The sequence below is a fragment of the Rutilus rutilus genome, assembly GCF_951802725.1.
Source record: "Rutilus rutilus genome assembly, chromosome: 1".
In the NCBI taxonomy this organism is placed as follows: domain Eukaryota; kingdom Metazoa; phylum Chordata; class Actinopteri; order Cypriniformes; family Leuciscidae; genus Rutilus; species Rutilus rutilus.
This window is the reverse complement of record NC_140209.1, coordinates 43,765,571-43,792,704: the sequence shown is the minus strand read 5'-3', so window position 1 is coordinate 43,792,704 and position 27,134 is coordinate 43,765,571. Positions and strand designations below refer to the sequence as shown.

The following is a 27,134-nucleotide window of genomic DNA, read 5'->3' as shown; positions in this document are numbered from 1 at the left end:
TTGCTAGATGGTGCTAAATGTTTTAGGGAAGCTTTACCCCAGGCTGCTTACACATCAATATGAACAGTAAATATCATAATTGATTTACTCTTTTCAGCCTCTTGTCAGTCATCGTTGACTAGCCAGTCTTAGTGTCCATTACTGTGAGCTTTCAGCAGTTCATATCAGTTTACACTGTTTCTCTGACTCTGCCGATAGAACATGTCCCAGGAGAAGAGCCTCAGATGTCTGAGACAAGTGGCCTGTTTGTGGAGAAGCCTCAGAGTGTCACTGTCAATAAAGGTGAGATTCTGAACCACATCTGCACCGGTGAATGCACTCTGCTGTGTCTATAATTTAAATTGAAAATTAGTGGTATTTTTTTTTTTTTTTTTTGTCAATTGTTCTGCAGGTTAAACAGTTACGCCAGTAGGTAATGTGTCATTGAATCATTCACTCATTTTATTTGTTTAAAAAACTGACTTTTTAAGGCCGGGACACACCAAGCCGACGGTCAGCCGTCAGACAATGTCAGGCCGTTTTTGAGCATCGGTCGGCTTAGGTCTTTCGGTGTGTTCCGCACGTTGGCTCTAGTCGGACACCATCTGGGTTTTTTGGGCCGTTTCTGGCTGTTGAATCGCCGTCCGTGAGAGAGAGAGAAAACTCTGGCCGTTCAGAGAACGAGTGCACGAGAATAAGCGAAAGTGATGATAGAGAGCAAAGAAGTCAAGACGGTACAGACAGAATGCTGTTATATTTTTCTCATCTTACATGAACATTCAACGCACAGATATTTTCATAATAACATGAGCCGATTGGAATGAAGAAAGTAATCAGCGTGATTGATATTCAAAATGATAAACAGGCATTGCATTGTTAGTTGCACAGTCATAGTTTCGGTTTTCCTTTTTGAATGACAAAAATGTACCATTGATACCGGCTGATATAGACAGATATTTACTTACATGCAGACGAAATGCACGTGACGCTATGCACGTGCTAGTTGACGGTATAGCCTTTAGTCCTTTTGGTGTGTTCAAGCGCAGTTTTTTGGCCGAGACGCAGCCAACGAGAGGCAACAACACAGTCAGCTTTCGTCAGTGCTTGTTCTTTGATGTCGGCTTTGTGTCCCGGGCTTTAGAGAACGAAACCAGCTTTTAATTATGATTGAGTCATTTAATCATTTACATTTTACATTTATATTTATCCAAAGCGACTTACAAATGAGAGCAATAGAAGCAATCAAACTAACAATAGGGCAGCAATATGCAAGTGCTGTGATAAATCCCAGTTAGTCTAGCACAGTACACGTAGCAAAGTTATTTTTTATTTTTATATATATAGAATAGTAAGTGTTAGTATTAATGGGTCACGTGTTGCCAAAAGAAATGCGTCTTCAGCAATTTCTTGAAAATGGCTAAAGACTCAGCAGCTCGGGTTGAGTTAGGCAGGGCACAGTCCAGGTAAATCAGGTAATCATTCACTCAACCGATTCATTCATAAACATTCCTTCTGGAAAAAAATGCTACTGCTATGTGTTGCTCAGAGATGGCCAACAGTTGATCAGCTTTTAGTTATTATGGAACTATTTCTGTTGATGGAGCAAAAATACACAAAGTAACTGGCAATATGTATATGTAGTCTAATGTCTAGACTAGTCTTAGACTATTAACTACTTAATTACTGAGCTGTCATATACAAACAATATCACATGCAATCTTGCTGAAATTACCAATACTCAGTGGTACTCTTTCTTGTGTGATATTGCTTAATATATTAACATAAATGGTCACATATATGGTCCACATACACCATATATACTATATACATACTGTATATAGATTAATGTAATAATGACTAATGTATAATTGAATAATAAATAATGAATAATTTAGTTCAGCAATGTTACTCATGTCTTCATTTTATTGGTAACAGGGAAAAATGTCACATTTGTGGCTAAGGTGGACTCCTCTCAGTTGCTAAGGAAGCCAGCTATGAAGTGGCTGAAGGGAAAATGGTTGGATCTGGGCAGCAAGGCTGGAAAACACCTACAGTTCAAAGAAACCTACGATAGGAATACTAAAGTGTGTGAGGAACAGTGTGTTTTATTTGAGATTTGTTTACTAGAGCACAGAGTTACTATTTACATTTTTTGATACCAGATATACACCTATGAGATGACCATTGTTAAGGCTGTGGATGGGGATGCTGGAGGTTATCGTTGTGAGGTCACATCTAAAGACAAGTGTGAAGTCTGCACGTTTGAAGTCACCGTTGACGGTAGGATATTGCGCAGTTATGGGTACAAAATCCCAAGTTATCAGTGAATCTGTCTAGTACCTCTAGGTAATGAGAGTTGGAAATCCTCATGTACATCATTGGACATTTATAAAGCTTATAATACTTTTTTCAGATGAATAAAGTCAGTTTATACACACCTGGTGTGTGTGAGCAGACTTTACGTCAAGTCTATACAGCTGATTCATTATTCAGTAGGTATTTAGCTGATTAGATCCTCCTGTTAGTTTTGCAGCATTTAGTAAATCACCTCTACACATTTATTGGCTTTGACAGTAATCAGATTGTGGAGCATATCAAACATGGTTTTTAATCATCATTATGAATTTCATCTCCTCCTTCAGCTGCTGAAGAGACCAAGCAAACAAACATTTTGGAGGCATTCAAACGATCGTAAGTTTGTTTGTATGTATGTGTCTCTTACTCATTAGTAACTTGTAGATGTCTTGATTTCACATTTGTTTCAATGTACTGTTATCATATATTTGTTCATATTGTCAGTGTCACTTTATGTTTAGATACTGCTGTAAGTGTACTTACAGATTTAGTGGTTTATGCACCTTATGTTAATACATGCAATATAATATGCTCTTGCATATGATTGAGGGAGCAGTCTGTTGCCAGAAGCTGCTCTTCTAAGCAGTAATAATCTCACAGATGGATTAAGACGTGTTTTACCTCATGTCTGAGAGTTTGGTTCCAGGTCCCAGCTCCGGGAGGTAAAGGTTTAGCCCTAGGCCTGAGCCAGACTTCTTGATCTACTATTTGAGCATGGTGCTAGCAATACCAAGGTCATAGGTTCGACTCCCAGGGATCAATTTATAAAATTTAAAGTTGTTTTGGATAAAACTGTCTGCCAAATTAAAAAAATTTAAATGTTGGTTAAGATGCTGTATGCATCTTGTTCATCTCTAGGGGAGATGCAGGAGAGGATGCAGGTGATCTGGACTTCAGTGGTTTACTCAAAAAAAGGTTTGTACGATGTTCTCGACTCTCTATGTTTTTTCATCTTAATCTGTTTACTTTATGTGCAGATTAAGTTATTAATTTTCACTTTAACCATCATGATGCATGGTGTCATTTATTCACGGTTGAAATCTGATTTAGATTTTAACTTTATTCATTATGTTCTGTCTGAGGTCGTAAGAGAACTTATAAGACCACGTAAGACCACACACACACACACACACATTCTTGTACATCTATCTTTATGAGGACATTCATTGACACAATGCAATCTATAGCCGCTTACCCTAACCTTACCCATCCCAACTAAGTGCCTAACCCGAACCCTTACCCTAAACCTACCCTTAACCTAATTATAACCTTATCCCTAAAACCAAGTCTTGACCTTCAAACAGGCCTTTAAAGGGGTCTCAGAAAGTGAGGACCAGCCAAAATGTCCTCACTTTACTCTCTTTGTCCTCACTCCAATGGTCTAAAACTCAAAACTGGTCCTCACAAAGATAGTTGTACAAGTACACACACACACACACATATATAAATCAAACAAAGTAATTGAAATAACTCAACACAACAAATGTTTCAATTTGGTTACCCCAAATTCAACTTAAAGGGATACTCCACTTTTTTTGGAAATAGGCTCATTTTACAACTCCCCCAGAGTTAAACAGTTGAGTTTTACCGTTTTTGAATCCATTCAGCCGAACTCCTGGTCTGGCGGTACCACTTTTAGCATAGCTTAGCATAGATCATTGAATCGGACAAGACCATTAGCATCATTACCATTAGTAACTACAGAAGAGTCAAGTTTTAAATAGGAAAAATATCGAAACTCTTTGGTCATTTTTTTGAGAGAGATGCTAATGGTCTTGTCCGACTGGCTTCTGCAGTCTCAAAATTATTCAACCCCCTGAATAGAATCCCTCACTACAGCACAAATCTGCAAAACAGGTGTTGTCTCAAGCACACCTGATGCAACTAATCATGGGCTTCATTAGTTGCACCAGGTGTGCTTGGGCTAGAACACATCTAATATCTGAACTGACTAGGTTTGTTGAGTGTCACGTTTGAGTGCATGTTATAAATATGGCTAAGTCAAAAAAAGTTATCAAAGATAAAGAGAAGATATCATCGCCCTTCACAAACAAGGCACAGGATGCAAAAAGATAGCGAAGGCACTAAATGTTCCTAGAGACACAATTGGAAGCATAGTTTGCACGTTCAAAGTTTAAGGAACAGTGGTTACACTACCTGGACGGGGCAGAAAAAGAAAGCTATCAACGGCTGCAACCAGTTTTACGTTGAGCTATTTCAATTACTATTGTTTGATTTGTTCACTGCAAACAGCTGAAAGTCTGTACATTTTGCCAATAAACCTGATTTGCAATGGGGGTTTAATAATATTCCAAATCTTATGAGAACATATTATTAACAAAGTTTCACAGGAACTTATTAATAGAATTTGAAGGAAACACAGCATCACTGGGGTCACTAGGACTCCAAATATAAAAACAGTCAATCTCAACCAAATGTGAAGATTAACCATATTTTTGATTCATATGTACTTCAGAGAGAGGAAGCAAAAGGAGGAGCCTGAGGTGGATGTGGATGTCTGGGATATCCTGAAAAATGCCAAACCATGTGACTATGAGAAGATCGCCTTTGAATACGGCATCACTGATCTCAGGGGCATGCTCAAAAGACTTAAGAAGATGAGGAAGGTGGAGCCCAAAAAGAGTGATGGTGAGACACCCGATGGATGCACACAGACATACAGACATACATACATACATACATACGAAGGTCCCTGGGTTCAAGTATAACCCTAATATATAATTTTGTTGGCAAACCAAGGAAAAAAGTTTTGGAATTGGTGGTTGAGGATTGTAAGGATTGTATATGTTAGTGCTATTTCTGTTTCAGCTTTTCTAAAGAAGATGGAACCTGCTTACTCTGTGGAAAAAGGAAAGAGAATACTGCTTAGTGTTGAGCTGTCTGACCCCAACGCTCAAGTCAAATGGTTGAAAAATGGACAGGAGATCAAACCTTCAGCCAAGTATGATCCTGTGTGTTTGTGTGTTTAAAAAAATTACTATTTTGTATAACACTTTGAGAGACCAAAAGGAGCACTGGTCATCATTGATGATGATTGTAAGGATGGGGAAAAGACAGGGCATGTCACAGCAGGGCATGATGGGAAGGTTGACGCTCCATGCCTTACATGAGGTTTGTGTTGAATTTCTCTCCCTGTTAGATATATCTTTGAGAGTGTGGGTGGTATCCGTAAGCTCACTATTAACAAGTGCACCCTCGCTGATGATGCCGCGTATGAATGTGTGGTTGGAGAGGAGAAGAGTTTCACTGAGGTCTTTGTCCAAGGTACACTGTCATTAAAATCATCATCTTCTTCATCATCACTGGGATCATTAGCAGACCCCCTCTATTTAAATTCAGCTGTCTCATTTGTTCTGTCTTCTTATCTGTCGCCGTCCTGTGTCCCGTCTGTCCTTGAGTGGTAGCCATCTGCCCTATTGATTATTTTAAAACTCTGTCTATTCTGTCAGTCCTTACCTTTTTTACCGAGCCATTTGTTTTGAGCCAGGTCTCTGCTTCTGTCTATTTTACTTCATGTAAGGTATAATTTTTTGTTTGATTTCTTCATGGATTGTAGTTGCCATCTGCCCCTGTTGTTATCTTGTACAGAATATACAGATACAGAACTGTAATGTGGTTCATATTCATTCTGCTGTAAAAGTGTTTTTGTTCTACTGTGTGTTTGAATATATTAACCACTTATTTGTGTGTTTATATGACCAGAACCCCCTGTCACCATCACTAAGATGTTGGATGACATCCATGTGGTGGTTGGGGAGAAGGTGGAGTTTGAGGTTGAAGTGTCTGAAGAAGCAGCCAATGTGAAATGGTGAGATACTGGACCAAACTGGTGACACTGACTTGGTCAATCGGTGACCAGCTTATTTTGTTCAGTCAACAGGCCTACAAATAAACTGGCCAGCTGCACAACTTGAAATGCTCAATAAATGACTAGCTGACTAAATTAATTCCAGTACTATCAAGGTCAATATCGCTAATTATAGTCATTTAGTATTAACACGCTATTATTAACATTAAATAGGACTAAACGGCAAATTATCTGACTGTATTTTTTTTTGTTTTCAGTTTATTACCAACAATTATAGAACACAATGAATAATTAAACAATGATTATAGTCATGTCAAACCCCACAAAAACCTATTAGCCTATAATAAATGGCACATTTGGTTTTAGATGATGCATTTTTCTCTGTCATTACCTCTCTCTGTTTAAATGAGCAATGTGGCTGAGCGCTGTCTTTGACTGCTTGTGCTTTTCAACATTTCTGCTCGTGTTCAGACAAGCAGATGGAAGGTTTCCAGTCTTGTACTCTTCACTACATTAATTTCTCCACTTTAAAGTTTAATAGTAAATAAGTTCTCATGCTAAATAAATGATAAAAGCTCTAAAAGGATCAATCCTCTCGATACAATATGAGTATCATAAGTATATTTCAAGATTGATCCTCTTATCACTACTGTCTTCTGCTGTATCCAAAGTTTCTTTTTTCTTGCTGTACATCTTTCCGTCATGTCCCATTTTGTCCATCCATGTTTCCTTTGTACTCATCCCAATCTTTCCCATTTTATCTTCAGTCATCTTGGCATAGATTGCCTTCCTCAGTTTCTCCTTATGAACATTATTTCCATCTTTGCCTCACTCTGTCTTGCTCTTCCAATGTCTCTCTTCATCTCTCTCAGGATGAAGGATGGAGTGGAACTGAGCCGAGATGGAAAGTATCGCTTTAAGAAAGATGGGACAAAGCACTGGCTCATCATCAATGAGGCGACCACAGAGGACATAGGAACATACTATGTGTACACCAGCGGAGGGGAGTCCAAGGGAGAGCTGGATGTGGAAGGTACTTCTTTTGAAAGAGTAAAAACTCTCCCTTCTCAGCCCTTCCCCCGTTTGGCTGATATTTCAGTATTTAGTTTTAGTATTAATTGCCTCATGGTCCCTTTTTCTCTATTATAGAGAAGGAACTGGAGGTTTTGCAGAGTATAGCTGATCTAACAGTGAAGGCAGCAGAGCAGGCTGTCTTCAAGTGTGAAGTGTCTGATGAGAAAGTGACTGGCAAGTGGTACAAGGATGGGGTGGAGGTCATTCCCAGTGACCGCATCAAAATGACACACATCGGCAGGTATATTGGTCCACTGACAGTCACCCTTATCGATTCATGCATAAGCAAGCTCACCTTGTCCCTGACCTCACTAATATTGTTTTATGTTTGGACACAAAAACAGATTAGTCATCGAAATGTCCATTTTGCTCCATCATTGCTTTTTCGGGGGACAATAATGTGGCATACACTTCTTATGTCGTGGTAACATTTTTGATCCTGATATCTCAGGACTCACAAGCTGTTGATAGATGATGTGAAGCCTGAGGATGCAGGAGATTACACCTTCGTACCAGATGGATACGCTCTTTCCCTTTCAGCCAAACTCAACTTTTTGGGTAAGAGAGAGAATCAGATTTTTTTTTAAATCAGACTTTAAATTTCAACATTGACCTAGATCTATATTTTTGTTCCCAGAGATCAAGATTGATTATGTTCCTCGTCAAGGTAAATGTCTTACCTGCATCAACAAATTTAACATTAAAGTTTTGTAAGGCGACAGTTTTGTTATGTTATTTAAAATTCTTTCTATTATCATCTAGAACCACCCAAAATCCACCTGGACACTACTGGCAGCATGGTCAACAAAAACACCATTATCGTCGTTGCAGGAAACAAGCTCCGGTTTGATGTTGACATTTCAGGGGAGCCACCTCCCACTGTCTGCTGGAAAAAAGGAGATACTGTGAGAGCTTGCTGGCAAACTGTCACATTCTCTCATCTGAAGCAACGCCAAGAACACATATGGGCTTGTTTTCATATCAGATTCAGTGATAAAACCCTGCTGAAAAGACTAGCAGCATGTTTTTCGAATTGAGTCTCTACTAGCCTACCTTAACCATCGAGACTTCCATAGTCAACCAGTATAGCTAATTAGGACCATCCTGGATGACCCCATTCACTCAAATAGACCAGCAAAATCCAGGCTGATCTTTCCAGCAGGAACACATTCTCTCTCATTTTCTTACATCACATAGGATATGAAAATCAACTTTGAAATGTAACATCTCTAATATATTACACATGCTTGAAAACATGACGTTTGTTTGATGCAGGAGATCTCTGAGGCTGAAGGCCGTGTGAGAGTGGAGACCAGGAAGAGCCTAAGCTGCTTTGTGATTGAAGGGGCAGAGAGATCCGATGAAGGCCTTTATCATATCACTGTAATCAACCCAGCAGGAGAGGACAAGGCTGATGTCATGGTTAAGATAGTTGGTGAGTTCATACATGTTAACCATCTGCAACTTCTTCTTTCTGTCCTCACTATCTGTTATGTCCCATCTGTTCCATACGGCTCTTCATCCCTGTATTTATTCTGTGCTGTGTTCAGATGTGCCTGATCCACCTGAGAATGTGAAATGCTCTGGAGTGGGTGAGGACACTGCTGCAATCCAGTGGGATCCACCCAAATTTGATGGTGGAGTTCCAGTGAAAGGTAAAACCGATCCTTACCATTTATGTTTCTTTCGAACTTGACATGCAATATTTAGGGATGCACTGATATGAAAATCTTGCCCAATACCGATAATTCTTTATATTTGAAAGCCGATAACTGATATATTGCCTGATAAATCTAAATCCAAATTTTTATATAATTTTTGAGAGCCTGATTACAAAAACAAAAGTCTCACCATTAAAAGCCATGTCCCAAGTTCACAATTATAATGTTCTCATTATAATTTCATTTAACCTATATGACAGACTTAACTGTATTTTCCTTTTTGAAGTGATTCCAATCATATTTCAAGCTATTCAAAACCATTATGGCGAACAGTGCACATCTGATGTGTCTCGGCTGAAGGAAATAATCCATTATCTATCGGCTTTAAGATATCGGGCAAATTTTCTTATCGGGCCGAAACGCTCAAATTAAATTAATTAATTAAATGAATGTATATCGGCCGATGTCGATATGGTGGCAGATATATTGTGCATTCCTACCAATATTACATGTTGTCAGTCTTGCTTCTTGGAAATACATAAGAAAATATTTAAGTAGGTTATGAATCTTCTCACATGTGTAGGATACCACTTACTACTTTAGTTGTACTTCCAGGTTACCTAATGGAGAGGAAGAAAAAGGGCTCTTCTAGATGGACAAAGCTGAACTTTGACATTCACGAGTCCACAACATATGAGGCTAAGAAGATGATTGAGGGCGTGCTATATGAGATGAGGGTGTTTGCGGTTAATGGCATTGGCATCTCCCAGCCCAGCGCCAACTCCAAACCTTTCATGCCCATTGGTTAGTTCTCATCAGACTGTCTGCTGCAACTTTGGATTTATTGTACTGCTTTCTCAACAAACGTATTTCAATCAGCATTCATTCTCTTTGTTTTCCTACTCCTTCACAGCTCCAACTAGTGAACCAACACGACTGATGGTGGACGACATTACAGATGGTACCTGTGCTTTAAAGTGGCTTCCCCCTGAGAGGATTGGAGCTGGTGGCATTGACGGGTACATCATTGAATATTGCATTGAGGGAGGTGAGGCACAACGCAACTTTGCTATAGAGCTGACATTGAGTGCCATCTCAGTTTCAAACCATCACAGTGAAGTAATCTTTTTTGATCATTTTTTGACATGTTTACATATCTTGCTGGTTTTCCGCTTACTTTGCCCCTGGTGGAACTCACAGCCACTGAGTGGGTGCAGGCAAACGAGACCCCTGTTGAGAAGAATAGTTACAGGGTCAGAGGGCTGCCTGTTGGAGAGAAGATGCTGTTCAGGGTGACAGCTGTGAACATCGCTGGCCGTAGCCCTCCAGCTGTGTTGGCGCAAGCTGTCACCATTCGGGAGATTGTTGGTGAGACTCTCGCGTACATACATACACATACACAAACAACATACAACACACTCTCAGGAGTATCTCTAGATTGCTCAATGAAATCACAATGGGCATTTGTAGCTTTTAGTTCATGTCAAATTCCTGAAAATTGAGAAAATGAACCAAATATATGCATTTAAAATAAACAGTTCCTTTCTTTAGAAAAAATTGAGCTAAATTTTGCTCAAAACAACATAGGATCTCACTGACTTTCATTGTGTGGACAAAAAAAAAGACATTTTTCAAAAGATCTTCTTGAGTAAGTGATGAGAGAATATTAAGTTTTGGGTGAACTATCCCTTTAACTACTCAAATACAGATTTAACACAGACACAACACACTTGTCTGTGACACACTGAGCATGAAGTATATAAACACCCCACTGTGTGTGTTGTCATTTTCAGCACGTTTTCTTCTGTCTTTTCCCCCTCTCAATCTCCTCTCAGAGCGTCCTAAAATCCGCCTCCCTCGGCAGCTTAGGACTAAGTACATCAAACGAGTGGGTGAGAAGGTCAACCTTGTCATTCCCTTCCAGGTCAGTCATGCACGTACATTGTTCTGCTCTGTACTTGTGTAGTGCTACTTTTCTATTCAGATACTGGTCTTTACAAACAGTTAAAATTATTAACTTAGACCATGTTAACTGTTATCAGGGCAAACCACGTCCAACGGTGACCTGGTCCAAGGATGGCGGACCTCTTGACACAGGGCTGGTGAATATCCGCACAAGTGGTGTCGACACCATCCTGTTTATCAGGCAGGCGGTCAGAGAGCACTCCGGCCAGTACACCCTGTCCGTGCAGATTGAGAACATGGAGGAGAAAGCCACAATTGAAATCCAGATTGTCGGTTAGTGCCAACAAAGTGATTTGGTTAATGTTTTAATAGGGATGTGCACAACAACATAATTTCAAATTCAAGAGTTAGAGAGTTGTGGGTTGCCTGAATAATTGGTCTTAATTGAAAGACATGAATATTAATTTTATATTTGTGATAATTTTGAGTTGAGTTGATAAGAGCACATGAGGAGAAACAGGAAAAGCAGCAGGAGATGGGAAAGTGGAATGGGATCGGGATATGACCTCAAGCTTCCCAAAGTTATGTTGAGTGATACCCACAAGGCCTTCTCTCTGAGTTTTTTCAACTTGACATGCCGTCATGAAGATGCAATGCTCTTGGCACGATGCTCAAAAAACAGCATGAGATGTGATGCGATGGCTAAAGACATCCGTCACAATGTATATAGCAGTAGTGGTGATGGTTTAAAGGTGACATTAAGGTGAATTTAAAGACACAGAGTGTTTTACCTTGCCAACAGTTTAGATACAAAAATAGATGAGAAAAAAATCTGGGTGAGCCATTCCTACTTTTAAGTTGTATTGAGGCTGGTTTCTCCCAAGGATTTTTGTCCATTTCTGACACCTTAATGGAGTTTGGGTTCCTTGCCACTGTCGCCTTTGGCTTGCTTAGCTGGGGTTTAAAAGACACTTAGGGCCCTATCTTGCACCCAGTGCAATTGACTTTGTACAATATCATTCCTGTTTTGCACCCGACTTTTCCCTCCACAGATGCACGTCAGTAAATTAGGGAATGAACTTGCGCTCACGGGGACGGTTCAGCGAAAAGAGGAGGCGTGTTCCGGCGCAAACGTTCCCTGGTGCTATTTTGCAGTTTCAGAAAACAATTCCACCACAGACCAGGAAAAACCTAGTCTAAAGTCAGTGGCGCGTTATTCAGATGCTATTTTAAGGGCGCATGCTTGGCCATAATGTAGCATGTGCACAACGCGCATACACTTTGCTTCTCTCATCTACACAGATGCAGTAGTTCCCATTTTTGCAAACCATACATAATTACAAGGAAAAATATTACCACACGAGGGAAATCATTGTGGTGTCCATGAAGATGTAAAAAAAAAGGCATAAATCTAGCTTACACATTTACCCAAATTATTCAGGCTAATTGTAGTAATGACAGATCAAACCTGTTTGACCAATAGTGGCAAGACACATAGGTATATAAGGACACCTGACAAAGTGGTTTCTCCCATCCCCATACGATGTCACTTCTCTGTCTTTTACAGCCCTGACGAGAACGTCGGTCTCCTCGGCTGTGAACCGCTCCCGGCGTGCGCCTGGCAAATCCGCCGTTATAATAGCCATGGATCCATTAATCCGCCATGGAACAAGCGCATCTGCTTTTAAAGGGAATGTGAGATGACGCTCTGATTGGTTTATTGCACGTTACGCCCAAACCACACCTATGAGTAATGTAGCTACTTCAGACCAACCCATTTTAGATTTGCGTCGATATCCGCCCACAAAGTTACTTGAGTTTCGCGTTTGTTTGATACTTGCGTTTCAGATCGTTAAAATAGGGCCCTTAATATTCAGTTATATTGTCGATTTGACTGCACTGACACTATCAGATGAGAATAAAACTGAATTGAGCTGGTTTATGATACCACTGACTCTTGCAGAGCTGCTTTATCGCTAAATCGTCTTTGTTTCATAATTGACGAATTTTGCAACATTGACACCATTGAACTGAATTGAATCAACATTGAACTCGAGCCGAATAACGACTGTATAGCTGCTTTACAGCAAATTTTTTAATTCATTGTTATTTTCTTATTTATTACTGTGAAGCTGCTATAAAGCAAGCAATCTGTATTGAATAAAAGCACTATATTAATAGGTTACTTGACTATTTAGGATGTTGAAGATGTTGCAAATTCATTTGTAGATCACTTACATCAACATCACAGTTGGCCACAAATTCAGTGATGACATAAGATTAAAGGATTAAACTGCACTGTTCAAAAAGTTAATTTCCCTACAAAGTGTGAGTCAGGTTCATTTCGGAAGTGAAGTGTGAGTCAGGTTCATTTTGTTAACGCATGGAAACTGTTTGAGGATCACTTTCAAAAGTGACGCTGAATTTCAAACTCTTAAACTGCCAGAAAGGTTTCATATTAAACACTTACACTTTCATCAAAATTGAGGATGTCATAGGTCAGTTCAGTTGCAGGGATTATTCTGCAGGGTTTTGTTTGGATTATTCCTGGTGTTGAACGGGATTAGGATAGGATTAGGGGACACTCACTCGGTGTTCCCGCTGGGAGGTAAGCTAATGAGAGTGAAAAAACCCTTCAGATGAGCCAGACAGCCATTTAGTCACAGTTTGCTGCCAGCATCCCAGCAGCTTGGCCAGGATTAATGCCAACCGCTCCCAGCCGCAAACTCGAACTCTCCCGCTCTCAATCTTTTTTTCTCTTTTTTTTGTAGCATGATCTCACTATCTCTACCTCAAGCTCATGTTTTCACCCTCTTCCCCATTTCATTTTATCCCTCTTTCATTTTTATCATTCCTCTGCTCACTCACTTGTAGCTTCTTCTCCAATTAGCATACATTAATTAGTCTCATGGTTAAAATTAGGACAGTGTATCGGTGTCAAGCTCTACAGTAATACCTACAGTCATTTTTTTCTTTTCATTCCCATACTCACAGACAAGCCTGGGCCACCGATGGCTGTCACTGTAACGGATGTTTGGGGTTTCAATGCTGCTTTGGAATGGAAGCCTCCAAAAGACAATGGCAACGCGGAGATCACTGGCTATACCATTCAAAAGGCTGACATGAAAACCAAGGTAAACCTAGACCAGCAACAGGAAGTTTTGGCCAAATATATGTGGACACTCCTTTCTAATTAGCAGGTTTGATTAGGCCCCTAAACCTTAATGCTATTGCATGCAGTGACATTATAGAGAATTGTGTATTTCCAATCGTTTAAGAGAGGACCGTTTTCTGCTCCATCTACACAAAGCGCGAGCACCATGAGGAAATGGTTTAATGAGCTTATAGTCTGGTGTAAAAGAACTTGACCAGCCTGCACCAAATATTTTTGGCTGTTAGAAGTTTCAAATCAGTAAATAAACACACCTGAATGGTTGTAGGTAGCCTAGAGTATGGATAAAAAAAAGAATACCCTATGGCCTGGTTTCACAGACAGGGCTTATATTAAGTCAGGATTAGGTTTTAGTTCAATTAGGATTTTTAAGTAGCTTTTATAAACGGGCCTTAGAAAAAAAAACATTACTGGTGTGCATCTTGAGACAAAACAATGGCACTGACATATTTTAAGATATATCAGTGCAAGTTGCTTTCAGATAAAACAGCTCAAACATGCATTTTAGTCTGAGACTAGGCCTTGTCTGTGAAACCGAGGGAATATCTCGCAATATTATGTGTTTATATTAAATATATAAAACAACATTTGTGTTAAAATTCAACTTAGGGGATATCCTAGCCGATGGTGGATAGAGAAATGGAGGTCTGTATCTACCCACAAGGCCAATGACAGCATGAAAGCAATGCACAGAGCAAGCGTACAAATGTACTGTTCGTTTGTCAACAATACTTTTGGTGTATCTTCAGTGTTTCTGAATTCAGAGGTTCTTTAATTGGCATGGCTGCTGTCTCTAACTTGTTTTAGGAGTGGTTCACGGTTCTTGAACACAATCGCAGACCTAGTTGCACCGTGTCTGATCTGGTGATGGGGAATGAGTACTCCTTCCGTGTGTTCAGCGAGAACATCTGTGGCATGAGCGATGATGCTGGCATCAGCAAAAACACAGCTGTCATCTGCAAAACAGGTACCTGCATACTGGCGGTTTAAAAATTAATCTCGAAACACTTAATGTTGCATTACATGACGATTAGTGCACGAGTGTCTCTGCTGAAGCGATATATGTAATGTGTAATCCTCTTCCTGCCTCTTTCTCTTAGGTCTTAAGAATAAAGCACAACCCTACAAGGAAAAAGATATGACCAGCTCTCCTAAATTCATCACACCTCTCGTGGACAGGTCCGTCGTCGCAGGTTACAGCGCTGCCATCAGCTGTGCTGTCCGTGGGTTCCCTAAAGTACGTGTTAGTGTATTGCGTGACTATATAAACCAATGGCAATTACCAATGCAGTTGTTTTGAGCCATTTAAGCAACATTGTTCTCTCTTTCTCATTCTCTGTTGTTCTCCTCCCAGCCAAAAATTATATGGATGAAAAATAAGATGATTATTGGAGACAATCCAAAGTTTATCATGCAGAATAATCAGGGTGTGCTGACTTTAAACATCCGTAAACCCAGCTTGTTTGATGGAGGGAAGTATACATGCAGAGCTATCAATGACCTAGGAACAGATGAAGTGGAGTGCAAGCTGGAAGTTCGAGGTACGGCCAAAAGCCTCCAGCCTGTCCAGTGTGCAACACTGACTATAACAATGTTTTAGAAAGAACAATATACTGATATCTGTTGATGGTGGATATTATTTCCCCTATTTTTACATTTCAATTACCTTTGCCTGTCCTAAAACACTTAATAACACTGATAGATGTCATTTTTAACAAATCCCAATTTTGTCATACTGTAGATTATAATGTTGAGATGCCTAAACTCACTCTCACCATTTCAAACAACTCAATTTAGTTTGTAGATAAAAATTATTTCCAAATGTAATACTTTCTGTTTTTCCTGTTTAGTTGTAACAGAAAAGGAGGAAGTGAAGAAGTGAACGCACAAGCATGAAGATGCCCTAAAGATGGCTGTAAAAGAGGGATATAGACACCATGAGAGTGTCGAAAAGCAATCAAAATTTGAAACTAAAATTAGAACACAATTGTTACAACGCTGTCCTTTCTCTGCCTTTTTCATTTTGACTAACAAAAAGTACTGTGATGTTAGGCCTACTCAAGGATATCCCTCACTCATTTACCTTGGCATTTACATGGCACTTAAAAACACCAAACAAACAACTATGGTAATCCCTGTACTGTTTTGTGTTAGTGTAATCAGATATAGTGTGATAAAGTAGGGTTTTTTTCCTTCTCCAAGTATGCTTTGTCTGTATGTCAAGTTAAATTGCTTGAAATAAAAGCACATGAAAACAACTTAAAATGTTTTAATGCTTTTATAGTTAATTTAAAGTAAAAGCCACCATATGAACGTTTGTTTATAGGTTTGTGAAAATTATATCATTCATACCCTATGTCTGCTGGCTGATCCAGAAGAGTTGGAGAATCAGGGTCTCATTAGCATATCACACTAGAGACTCATTTACGCACCCATCAACACTGCCCCAATTAGCTCTCTCCCACGTCATTACTGAGCAAACGAATTATGGCTAATTTACACACCAGTAAAACAAACACCACCGCAGCTCCGCTGGGAGAATCTGCTGCCCGCCGATGTTCACTCGATCCAGGACAATGTTTCTGAATCCATGATCCGTGCGGCAGAAGGTAGGCTTAAAAATTGAACAGTATTCAACAGCAACATAAAGACATTAAATGAATTTCGTAAGGAAAATAACACGCACGTTATTATAGGAGGACACAAGCGGAGACCGTAGAGTTTGAAAGTTTTTGAACTAACAACCGAAACTAACACAATCTTCTCGAAGTGACCAGCAGATAGCGCACCTAACTTACTCAACAATCGCTTCGGGACATTCAAATGATTTGCTGTAATAATTTGCTGACAGTACAGCATTTAGGGTTCTACTACTAAAGGCTCACTCGCTGTGTTACATGCCTTTCTCTTTGCTGAGAAAGAATGTGTGATGTGATGATAAGAGCATCAACAGACATGCGCAATCTTTCACATGTGAACATAATGTAGGCTACAGTACAGTGATCTCATAAATCGAGGAAAGTCGCAATGAAAACGCATTGAATTTAAGAGGATACTGTTTTATATTTTCTATCACATTGCTATTAGGCTACTTAACCCTCACACATATTTTTGCATTTTTAGGTTTCCATCAATACATTATTTAGTGTTTATTAAGCCGTTTCTGTTGGCTGTTCCTCCTAATAAACACATCTATTCTACTAAAATAATAAAAAAAAAAAAAAAATTGTTGCATTTTTAATCTTTTTGTTTAGATATTTTGCTCCCTTATCTATCTGAATTATCTTTTAGCTTGAGTTGTGTCCCAAATGACATATTATACACTATACACTTATGAACTATACGTACTAAACCATCTAGTTTATGATTTTTTTAAGATTATTTTGTCATCCAGTGGAGTCTGATAGCCCCTCCCCCTCTGCTAAGTATGAAAAGCTGTGACAGATTTTGAGTGCATGAAGTGTCCAACACTTCTTTTTTTCCCCAGTTAATAAAGTGCATAATTTGGGGTATTTTAAGTGCACATTTCTTTTTTAAATTTTCAGTGTAAACATACACTGTTGGTCAATGAAACTGAAACACCTGGTTTTAGACCACAATTTGTCAGTATGGTGTAGGGCCTCCTTTTGCGGCCAATATACAGCATCAATTTGTCTTGGGAATGAGAGATACAAGTCCTGCACAGTGGCCACTGGCCAGAGGGACTTTGAGCCATTCTTCTTCCAGAACAATGCAGGTCACTAATGTGATTCAGGTGGAGGAAAACGGTTTCTGTCTCGCTCCTCCAAAATACCACAAAGTGGCTCAAAAATATTTAGATCTGGTGACTGTGCAGACCATGGGAGATGTTCAACTTCACTTTCATGTCCATCATACTATTCTGTCACAAGTCTTGTTGTGTGTATTGGTGCATAATAATGCTGATACACGATTTTCACCCCCGTGCTTCACTCTGCAGTCCGAGTGTTAAGCCTTTTTGGGGCTTCGCCACACTGTGTAACTCCCATGGATGTGGGAAAGACAGTAAAGGTGGACTCACTCATCAGTGAACAATACATGTTTCACATTGTCCACATCCCAAGACTTGCACTATTGGCACCATTGAAACCGACATTTGACCTCGGCATGAGTGACAAAAGTTTTGGCTATAGCAGCCGGAGCATGAATACTGACTCCCGATGTACAGTTTTGGTGGAAACGGGAGAGCTGATGTGCGCATTTAATTCTGCATCGAGTTGGGCAGCTGTGGTTTTTTTGTGTGTTTTTTTTTGATACAATCCGAGTTAGTACCTGGACATCCCTTTCAGACAGCTTCCTCTTGTGTCGACAGTTACTCCTGTTGGATGGGGTTCATCCTAGATGGTGGTATGCCGACATTGCCCTGGATACCATAGCTCTCGATACACCACAAATCACAGATGAGCTAGCGAGATGAGCACCAACAATTTGTCCTCTTCTGAACTCCCATTATGTTGTGTGGATTGCAATATTTTATGTACAGCGTGTGCTATTGCTCTGCTAATTCAACCTGCACACACCGCTTTTACTGATGGAATATGAAATCCGTGAAGATTGGCCACAAGGCCACGCATAAGCGTGAAACCTCCAACACTATATTGGCCAACTATATTTTCCATGTTCTTTTACTCCCTCATCAGTGACATTCTAATCAGTCTTGCTGATTGTACCTGCTGGGACGTCACATTCACATTCTCATTCTCTTCATAAAAATTAAATGGGAAAAGTTGTGTCTCTCTTACCAAGCTCTTTTAACTTCAGAGCACAAGGACTGTGTACAAGTGTTCAAGTAGGCAATGTGTGCCACTTTTTCACAGCAGGGCCTCTCACATACTCCATTTCGACAGTGCTCAGGAGAGGCACTGTGAGCCGCTCGATAACCATAGCGATACAACAGCCTTTACGATATGTTTCTCAGTCTGAGCGAAATAGAGAGAGAGAGAGCTACGGTGAGCAAGACAAAACCATAATGGCAGAATGGATAGAACTATAATTATGCAAGTAATTATGCATGAATTCCATGAGAGAGAGAGAGAGAGAGAGAGAGAGAGAGAGAGAGAGAGAGAGAGAACAGAGGGAGATTTTCATGCATGTAATTACAGTATAGAAACTTGGGAAGGCAGAGGAGTGAAACTCTGTAACATTATCCACCTCATAACCTCATTTATGGCAAACAATCGCACACAGACAGATATTCTTCACCGTAAAAATTCAGTGAAATTTACGGTAAAAAAAACGGCAGCTGTGGTTGCCAGAACTTTACCGTAAAAAATATGGTAGCAACATTTACAGATTTATCTTAAATTTACAGTAAAAAAAGCGTATTTAACTGATATAATATTAATAAACCTACCTATTGAAGTGCTAATATCTGCTTTAATACACAGACAACCACCAAAAACAGGTGGTGATGAGAAAGTCACCCGGAATCAAAGATCATCACAAGTATAGCTTTTCCACAAACTGAGAAGGTAAATAGGCTATATAAAACACGCACAGTGTCATTCACACAAACACAAAACACTATCATGGTAACACACATGACACTAAAGTTATGTGTTATCTATATGTAACATAAAACCTTGTTGTACATAACTGATTTTCAACGAATATAAAGCAAAATAAATGTCACGCAGGGAATTCTGGGAATGGCAATTTACGTTTTTTTCACTGTAAATGATACAATGACTAAATATACAATCCAAAAACTAAATTTAACAGTATTTTTCTGTAAAATTACATTAAATTTAATATTAGATCAATTGTAGTTATTCACTGTATGTAAGGAAACTTAATCTTAACCAATTAACTGTTTTTTACCATAGCATTTTTACAGTATTTTACCGTTAAAATCACAATAATTTTTGAGTGTTGCATTTGCATGTACCGAATTGTTCTTAACGGTCTGTAGTCAAATATGGACACGCCAACTCAATCTTATAAGAAAACTGTGTTTTCCTGTGAATTCATACTGTGATTTGTTCAGAAATGTGTGATATTTCGAAAATAAAGTAAGGATAAAGCTTCACCCTTCACACCTTTCCTGAACCTAATCAGTAGGGCATAAAGCATATCATACGAAAACTTACAAATTCATATGAATTAAAGTTACATTCACATGAGTGAAATTAAAAAATGTCCATTGTCAATAGCGTAGAGATGTATGAAGCACAGCTAATACAGTATTCACCTTCAATATACAATCCAAAAACTAAATTTAACAGTATTTTTCTGTAAAATTACATTAAATTTAATATTAGATCAATTATAGTTATTCACTGTATGTAAGGAAACTTAATCTTAACCAATTAACTGTTTTTTACCATAGCATTTTTACAGTATTTTACCGTTAAAATCGCAATAATTTCGCAATAGTGTAGAGATGTATGAAGCACAGCTAATACAGAATTCACTTTCAAACCAAGTAGCTTTCCGGTGGTCACGGCGGCAAATTCGCATAAACAATTTCAGCGAAATCTGTGTGGGGGATTTTTTCGCCTTCACTCAAATCTTCCAAGTGTGCAGATTCCTATTCGAATGACTTTCGCCTGTGAAATTTTGTACAGCAACAGTAAATATGACTGCATCTTTAGCCACGAATTCACCAAAGTATTAAATAGTTACGATTGTATTTACGACACGCGTAAATACCATAGACTGTAAAAAATAGGTAAATACACAATTTCCACATATTTGATGGTTGCTGCGTGGTGGTGTTGTATCCTCTCTGCTGTTCTGTTCATGACCAGTGTAATGAGCTAACTGTATCAGATTGAGTGTACTCATAACATAAGTCTTAATTTCATCTCAGAGTAATACAGACTGACTGGGTATACATGAAATGTTACTTTAAGCTTATAGACATCTAAAATTTAACATAGAGCAAGGCTGTCATTTTTTATCGGTCCATTGAAAAAGCTTCGCAACCCGCCGTATGAAATTCCTCTTAATTTCCATCTGAGTGCCGTCAAATTGTGGAGACTGCATGGTTTTGCCCTGTTTGGCTAATTGTCAGTGACACTTCTGCTGTAGGTGTGTGGGCTCATCTGCTATCACAGACTGTCTAAAAAGGCTCTGAGGTCTTTTAATTAAAAGAATTACGCTAATTACAGTTTAGTGGCTGTGGGAGAGATGGAAAAAGCCTTTTATTTCTGGATGAAAATGGTAGAGAACAAAGACAACACACACTGGAAGCCTTAAGACAGAGAGGTGTGTTGGGAAAATATGCTGTTGATGGTTATCCATTGACATCCTTGGGACCCCAGAGCTCTTTATTTTGTAAGATAATAGATAACCACATAAGCACATTTTTACTCTCAAGTGACTTGACATCCAATTTATGGTTAATTTACCCCATAGATTATAAGGAAGATCAAATTCTACAACCTAAAAGTTTGTTTATGCACTGAGGATCATCTATATTTCTGTTTTCTTGAGATGGCAGCATTGTACACTGACTTGGTCTTAACAGAACAAACATAAAATAACTTTATCTCAGCTTTAAGAGACAAAAGGAAAACTTTAAATGTCTCTGAGACAGGCAAACACATCCTCATTTTCAGCCGGCATCATGCTGGGACTCAGAACCCAATTTAGATCCACACTCACAGGCGCAGTGGGGAAAACAGAGGTGGGAGTGAGTCGCACATATGCAAGTCACAAGCAAGTCTCAAGTCCTTAGGTTTGCAGGGAACACAATCAATCCAGCAAGACAAGTCAAGTCAGTGGCTCACGGTCACCTCGAGCAAGTCTATAGTGCTCTAAGAGTCATTTAAGTCAAAGTACCAAAAAGAAACCAGTAGTTGTTTATAATTTCCCTCCAGTAATTATGAACTTTCTGAATAATGAATAACATATATTTAAGAAGAAACTTAATGTTGCTTCTATATTACATTACTATCTGGAAACTTATATTTATAAACTTAGAAATAGAAGAAAACTTATATTTAAACAATATTTAATTCTGTCAGCATTGGATAACTTAGTGGATAACTTACTAATTCTAGAAGGTAGAAGTAAACAAACACAAATCAATACAACTCTTTCTAGAAATACACAGTTCTGTCATGAAACTGTAGATGGCGCCGACTGATGGGTCATTAATGCAAGCTAATGATAATTACAGCGTTAACTACTTGGCACAAGCTGATTGATCCATGTTGCATCTGCAGCCAATGAGCTTCTTGCTCAACACATTTAAATGGCTGGTTACATTCATTATAGCAGTTGCAGTGCTTCAGAGTTCCTCTAAAACCCTCCATCTTCCCCATCTCCACCTGTATAGATCTGCTATGGGTTACTGAAATATGGTATTTGTGCAGCAGCACTATGTCTTACTTGCAGCAGCGTACTGGCGTATGTGTTGACAGTAGCAAGTTTCTGTACTTGCTCTGCAGCAGCAGAAATAATCAACAGCAGCAATTCAGCAGCAGAGTAGCAGATCCTTTCCGCCAAGACCAAATACATTAACATTGGCATATCCATTACCATGCTAAAAATCTTGTCAGAGTTGTCATGATAGAAATATATATATAACCTAACAAAATTCAAAACTGAAGCCAGACTTGAAAGATTAATTTTATTGCATTAGATGACAAAATATAATGTAGAAACACATTATTGATTGGATTTATCTTTGTTTTCATGAATTGTTTAGTGTGAGGCAAAATTCAAGCTATGCATTTTATCAAGCGTAGCGTCAGTTCTGGCAGGTCACGTTAGTCAAGCTTTCGGCTGATCCACGTCTACCTATACGAATACGATGCCTATCACTGTATACATATATAAGCTCCTTCAGTATTATCAGCAGCTATCGTGTTTCTCAGGAGCTAATTACCCTCCTCCATCCCCAGCTCCTCCTCTCATCAGTCAGGATTTGGCATTCTGATTCCCCTTGAATCCGAATAAATTCTCGAATTATGTTGTACATTAAAATCTTGAATTAATGATATCTGCATACAGTCATGTTGGGTTCTGTTCTGTTTACCCTAAGGGGGGTTATTGCTGCTCTCCCTGCTCTTATCCATGCTTGGCTGCATGGATGCACAGGGAGTTCTTACCCAGAATGGAACCATACCGCCAATCCAAACTGTATGCTAATTGTCAATCGTATTTGACGATAGTGGTCCTGACAGAAGTGCATGTAAGCCCCTCCCCTTAAGAAGCTTATTCTGGCCAAGAATAGCACACTTTTTAGGTGGTCACATTTACTGTTGTTCAGCAGATTTTCATGGGCAAAATCCAGTCATTCCAGGAATGCATGCAATCTGGAATTTTGTGAGAGGGCGAAATATTCTACTCGTGGAAATCTAGTTAAGTGTTTCCCAACCCTGGGTCCTGGAGTATCTCCAACACTGCACATTTTTTATGTCTCTCTTATCTTACACACCCATCTGAGGTCTTGGAGTCTTTACTTATGAACTGATGAGTTGAATCAGGTGTGTTTGATCAGGGAGACATCTAGGGGTCCTTTATGGCTGCAAACTTCCCTAAGCACTTCCATTTTGAAGTGCATTCCACTTCGTGAAGTGGACGAGGGAAGTTTATATGGATAGACCCTTGTCCCCTCGACGTTGAGGGAGCGAGACTACTCCGATATACACTTTAAGCAGCTCTATATCCCACAATTCAACTTGATTGTGACGTCACAGCAGATCATGCTTTACTGAAGTGTATGATATATTAATTATTTTGAGAATTAATCGCATAATACTTGTAGCTACGTTATGTTGCAGTCAAAGCTTATACTATTGAAAGTTATTTTATTTTTCTCTGACAGCTCATATACCTATAGGATTTTATATATTTTCTCCAACAACTTGTATGCATATAGAATGGTGCATAAAACAAATTCATAAGTAAAAAAGGGGTTTAAATAATAAATCAGCTCTATAGTGAATTCCAAGTGATCAAGGGCTTAGTGCGTTCCATTTAAACCTTATGCACGAGTACTGCCAGTTGTGGGCACTCGTGCAACGTAAGCAATGACACACATTCCACGAGACGGAGGGAAGTTTGCGAGTGAAGGGCATACACATTTGGAGTGGAACGCATCACAGGACCAGTGTTGGGAACCACTGATCTAGTTAATGTGCTACAAACAAAAGACACTTTGGCAAATCCACTGATCCACTAATTGATTTTCAAAAGTGCTCAACCTGGTACCTGTAAACATGATTTTGTTTTAATAAAGACGATGAAATAGCCTGTGTGTCTTGACTCCTGGAACGACTGTCAATTCAGCCAATCAGAATAGAGATTTCCAGTGCTTTCCCGTTTTGAATGCAACCATGATCAGCAAACTTGCTGTGTGCTACCAAGCTGAGGCACAAGTCCTAAAATTTGTGTCATGTATCTTGAGTGCCCCACCTCTGAAAACAGAGAACATCAAGTTAACATCCTTTATGAGTGTCTCTCTGGCTCACTTTTGTCCCAGTAAACACGGTTGGCTTTCTTGATCAAACATTCACTGATCTCAGCACGTTACACTGAGCAATACATTTCTTCAGCTCTTATGGGCCATTTATAAATGTGGACTGTGCTGTAAATGCTGGCAGTGTGTTAGAAAGGGAAGCATTTGCATCTTTCCACTCATGCATTATCTCATGGCTGTTTTGAAGACCAACTACAGCTGTGAGAGTCTATTTTGGTTTCAGCAATTCCACTCACTCACAAACAAATGTGTCATTACATGTCAGATGAAGATGTGTCTGTTGCACTACTTCCATCACTGCTTTAGATTAAAAAGGACTATGTGGAGACCCTCAGCCAGGTATGATAGTTGAATTAAACATTATAATAGACTGATTACATCTCTTTATGCTGACAGTATAGAGGGTCTATTGAAGCCCTGAAAATAAAATATATAGCTCAAAAAAGCATTAAAACATTTCAATAGGGTGAATTCATTATTTTCAAAAATGTTAAACTGATTTATATGGATCTGTATACAAGTTTGTCACCCCTTGGTTAAAGGGATAGTTCACCCAAAAATGAAAATTCTGTCATTATTTACTCACCCTCAAGTTGTTCCAAACCTGTATGAGTTTCTTTGTTCTGCTGAACACAAAGGAAGATATTTGGAAGAATGTTTGTAACCAAACAGATCTCGGTCCCCATTGACTACCATAGTATATCTTTTTCCTACTATGGAAGTCAATGGGGACCGAGATCTGTTTGATTACAAACATTCTTTCAAATATCTTCCTTTGTGTTCAGCAAAACAAAGAAACTCATACAGGTTTGGAACAACTTGAGGGTGAGTAAATAATGACAGAATTTTCATTTTTGGGTGAACTATCCCTTTAACACTTGCTCGTTACACTTCTAGATTAACAGGGAATGCGTCCGAAAGCTTAGGCAGTTGACTTGTTTGCGCACAAAGGTACCTCATAAAACTGATTTCGAACAGACTTCTGAGCCTGCGTAAACGGTTTAATGATCTACAGCAAAATAGCATGATCTTTGGTGACCACTAAGCGAATGTTTAATTAATTTCTCACTAGAAATGACATCAGAAGTGGAAACATTGGTAAAAAAAATTACATTTACACACAAACTGACCACCAACTGCAACTTTCAGACGCCATCTTTATTTTTTTTAGCAAACTGTCACTGATATCCCACAATCCTGTGCTTTCCATTCTAAGGCAGTGAAGGATACATCTATGCTGCCTTCAAAAATCGATCAGATGAAGTTATCCCACCAGGAGACGGGAAGCGAAGCTAACATTGGATTCGGACGAGCCTCGATGCCTTCCTTTAAGATTTCGGATGCAGCCATGGTTGTGCTCGACCCTTTAATCAGTTACTGCAATTGGATTATTTCTTTTTTGGAAATAATTTAATAATATTTATTAATCTGGAATGATTGGGCAGTCTTTCACAGCAAAACAAATGTATTTAACATTCAGCACCCTGAACACTATCCCACAGAGCAAATACTATGAGGGGATGTTAAAAAGAAATCTATATTTGCAATTTCTCTTTTAAAAGAAGTAATAAATATAGCTGCTTATCTGCACTGAATCTTCTCTGCGCACAGTCCATTAGTGGTGTGAGCCTATTAACAAAAGACAAGATTCACAAATCAACTTTTCACTTCATTACTCAATGAGATCTTTACCAGCTAGTGAAGTGTATTGAAAATGTTCAGTTTCCTGCATTACAGCTCTGTTGTATTTGTATGGGTTTTCAAGTGTCTAGGAGGCTCAAAGTGTCAGTGATTTAAGAACGTTCACATCTATTCTGAATCAGCGATTTAGAGAAAAAGCACATAATGCATGGTACACATCAGTTCTAGAAAACAATAAGTTGAATATATATTCACAATGCAAGTCCTTGATGGTACAAGAGAGCTACATTGCGTCTGTGTATAACATACAGTACAGCTGGTATGATCGTTGTTCCTGTTCAGATGCTCAGGTCATCATTTAGCTAGAAACAGGCAGATGGAGTAATATACAAGTGACAGAGAGAATCTGTAACTTGTAAGTTAACTTTGAATACCTCTGTGATTGAAGACGAGAAGCATTTCTTGTATGATTGTTCTTTGTATGTGGATCTGCGTAAGAAATATTTGGGTGATCTCGCTCTTGTTGGTGATGTTTATATTGATGTGATATATTGAATGAATGTTTGTGATTTGGAGTATGCATGGAGATTGGCACTGTATATATACCATGGAATGAAGAAAAGAGCATCTGCCATGCTATCGTGATTCTGTGGAACTATGGGCCGAGAGGCCATGTATTCCTGAAATGAATCTGAAACTGAGATCTTTACCAAACTGTGCATTTCATTCCAACATATTTGAAGTTATAAAATCCAAATTTAGTTAGTTCAGACACGGTTGTGTAATCGTCCTAGAACAAAACACATTGCTCTTGGGACATTCTTGTTCCCCATCCATTATCCTGCTGCTCTGGGACAGTGTGAGCAAGTACACATTCATGCTTAATCATTAATGCTGAAGAAGAGCAAGAGTTCATACATGCTAATTAGCAGAGAGGTGGAAAGGTCATTACTGGTCCTCTTATCTTTCCAGAGACTGTACAATGTATGAACGCTAGACATCCAGACTGAGCTGAAACAGAAACACAAACTACACAAACTGTAATTAACAACAGGAGTGAGCAGATAT

The 27,134-nt window shown here is 39.0% G+C and overlaps 1 protein-coding gene across 6 annotated transcripts in view; it reads left to right on the top strand.

The window, feature by feature from the left end:
• Positions 1-16,237, top strand: part of mybpc2a (myosin binding protein Ca) — a 32,673-nt gene extending 16,436 nt beyond the window's left edge. For 5 of the 6 annotated variants that reach the window (XM_084401902.1, XM_084401903.1, XM_084401901.1 and 2 more), the window contains 26 exons: positions 199-282; positions 1,915-2,063; positions 2,142-2,259; positions 2,622-2,670; positions 3,193-3,249; positions 4,811-4,983; positions 5,164-5,296; positions 5,495-5,619; positions 6,058-6,163; positions 7,036-7,196; positions 7,313-7,478; positions 7,689-7,795; positions 7,875-7,904; positions 8,000-8,142; positions 8,513-8,672; positions 8,788-8,892; positions 9,514-9,702; positions 9,812-9,946; positions 10,099-10,266; positions 10,734-10,822; positions 10,941-11,136; positions 13,798-13,937; positions 14,783-14,942; positions 15,076-15,212; positions 15,330-15,516; positions 15,826-16,237. In XM_084401902.1, the coding sequence (XP_084258028.1) occupies positions 225-282; positions 1,915-2,063; positions 2,142-2,259; positions 2,622-2,670; positions 3,193-3,249; positions 4,811-4,983; positions 5,164-5,296; positions 5,495-5,619; positions 6,058-6,163; positions 7,036-7,196; positions 7,313-7,478; positions 7,689-7,795; positions 7,875-7,904; positions 8,000-8,142; positions 8,513-8,672; positions 8,788-8,892; positions 9,514-9,702; positions 9,812-9,946; positions 10,099-10,266; positions 10,734-10,822; positions 10,941-11,136; positions 13,798-13,937; positions 14,783-14,942; positions 15,076-15,212; positions 15,330-15,516; positions 15,826-15,857 (3,273 nt within the window). In that variant the 5' untranslated portion in view covers positions 199-224 and the 3' untranslated portion in view covers positions 15,858-16,237. Of the gene's footprint in view, positions 1-168; positions 283-1,914; positions 2,064-2,141; positions 2,260-2,621; positions 2,671-3,192; positions 3,250-4,810; positions 4,984-5,163; positions 5,297-5,494; positions 5,620-6,057; positions 6,164-7,035; positions 7,197-7,312; positions 7,479-7,688; positions 7,796-7,874; positions 7,905-7,999; positions 8,143-8,512; positions 8,673-8,787; positions 8,893-9,513; positions 9,703-9,811; positions 9,947-10,098; positions 10,267-10,733; positions 10,823-10,940; positions 11,137-13,797; positions 13,938-14,782; positions 14,943-15,075; positions 15,213-15,329; positions 15,517-15,825 lie in introns of all 6 variants that reach the window. The other variant, XM_084401900.1, reaches the window with a different exon arrangement.
• The last annotated feature ends 10,897 nt before the right edge of the window (positions 16,238-27,134 follow it).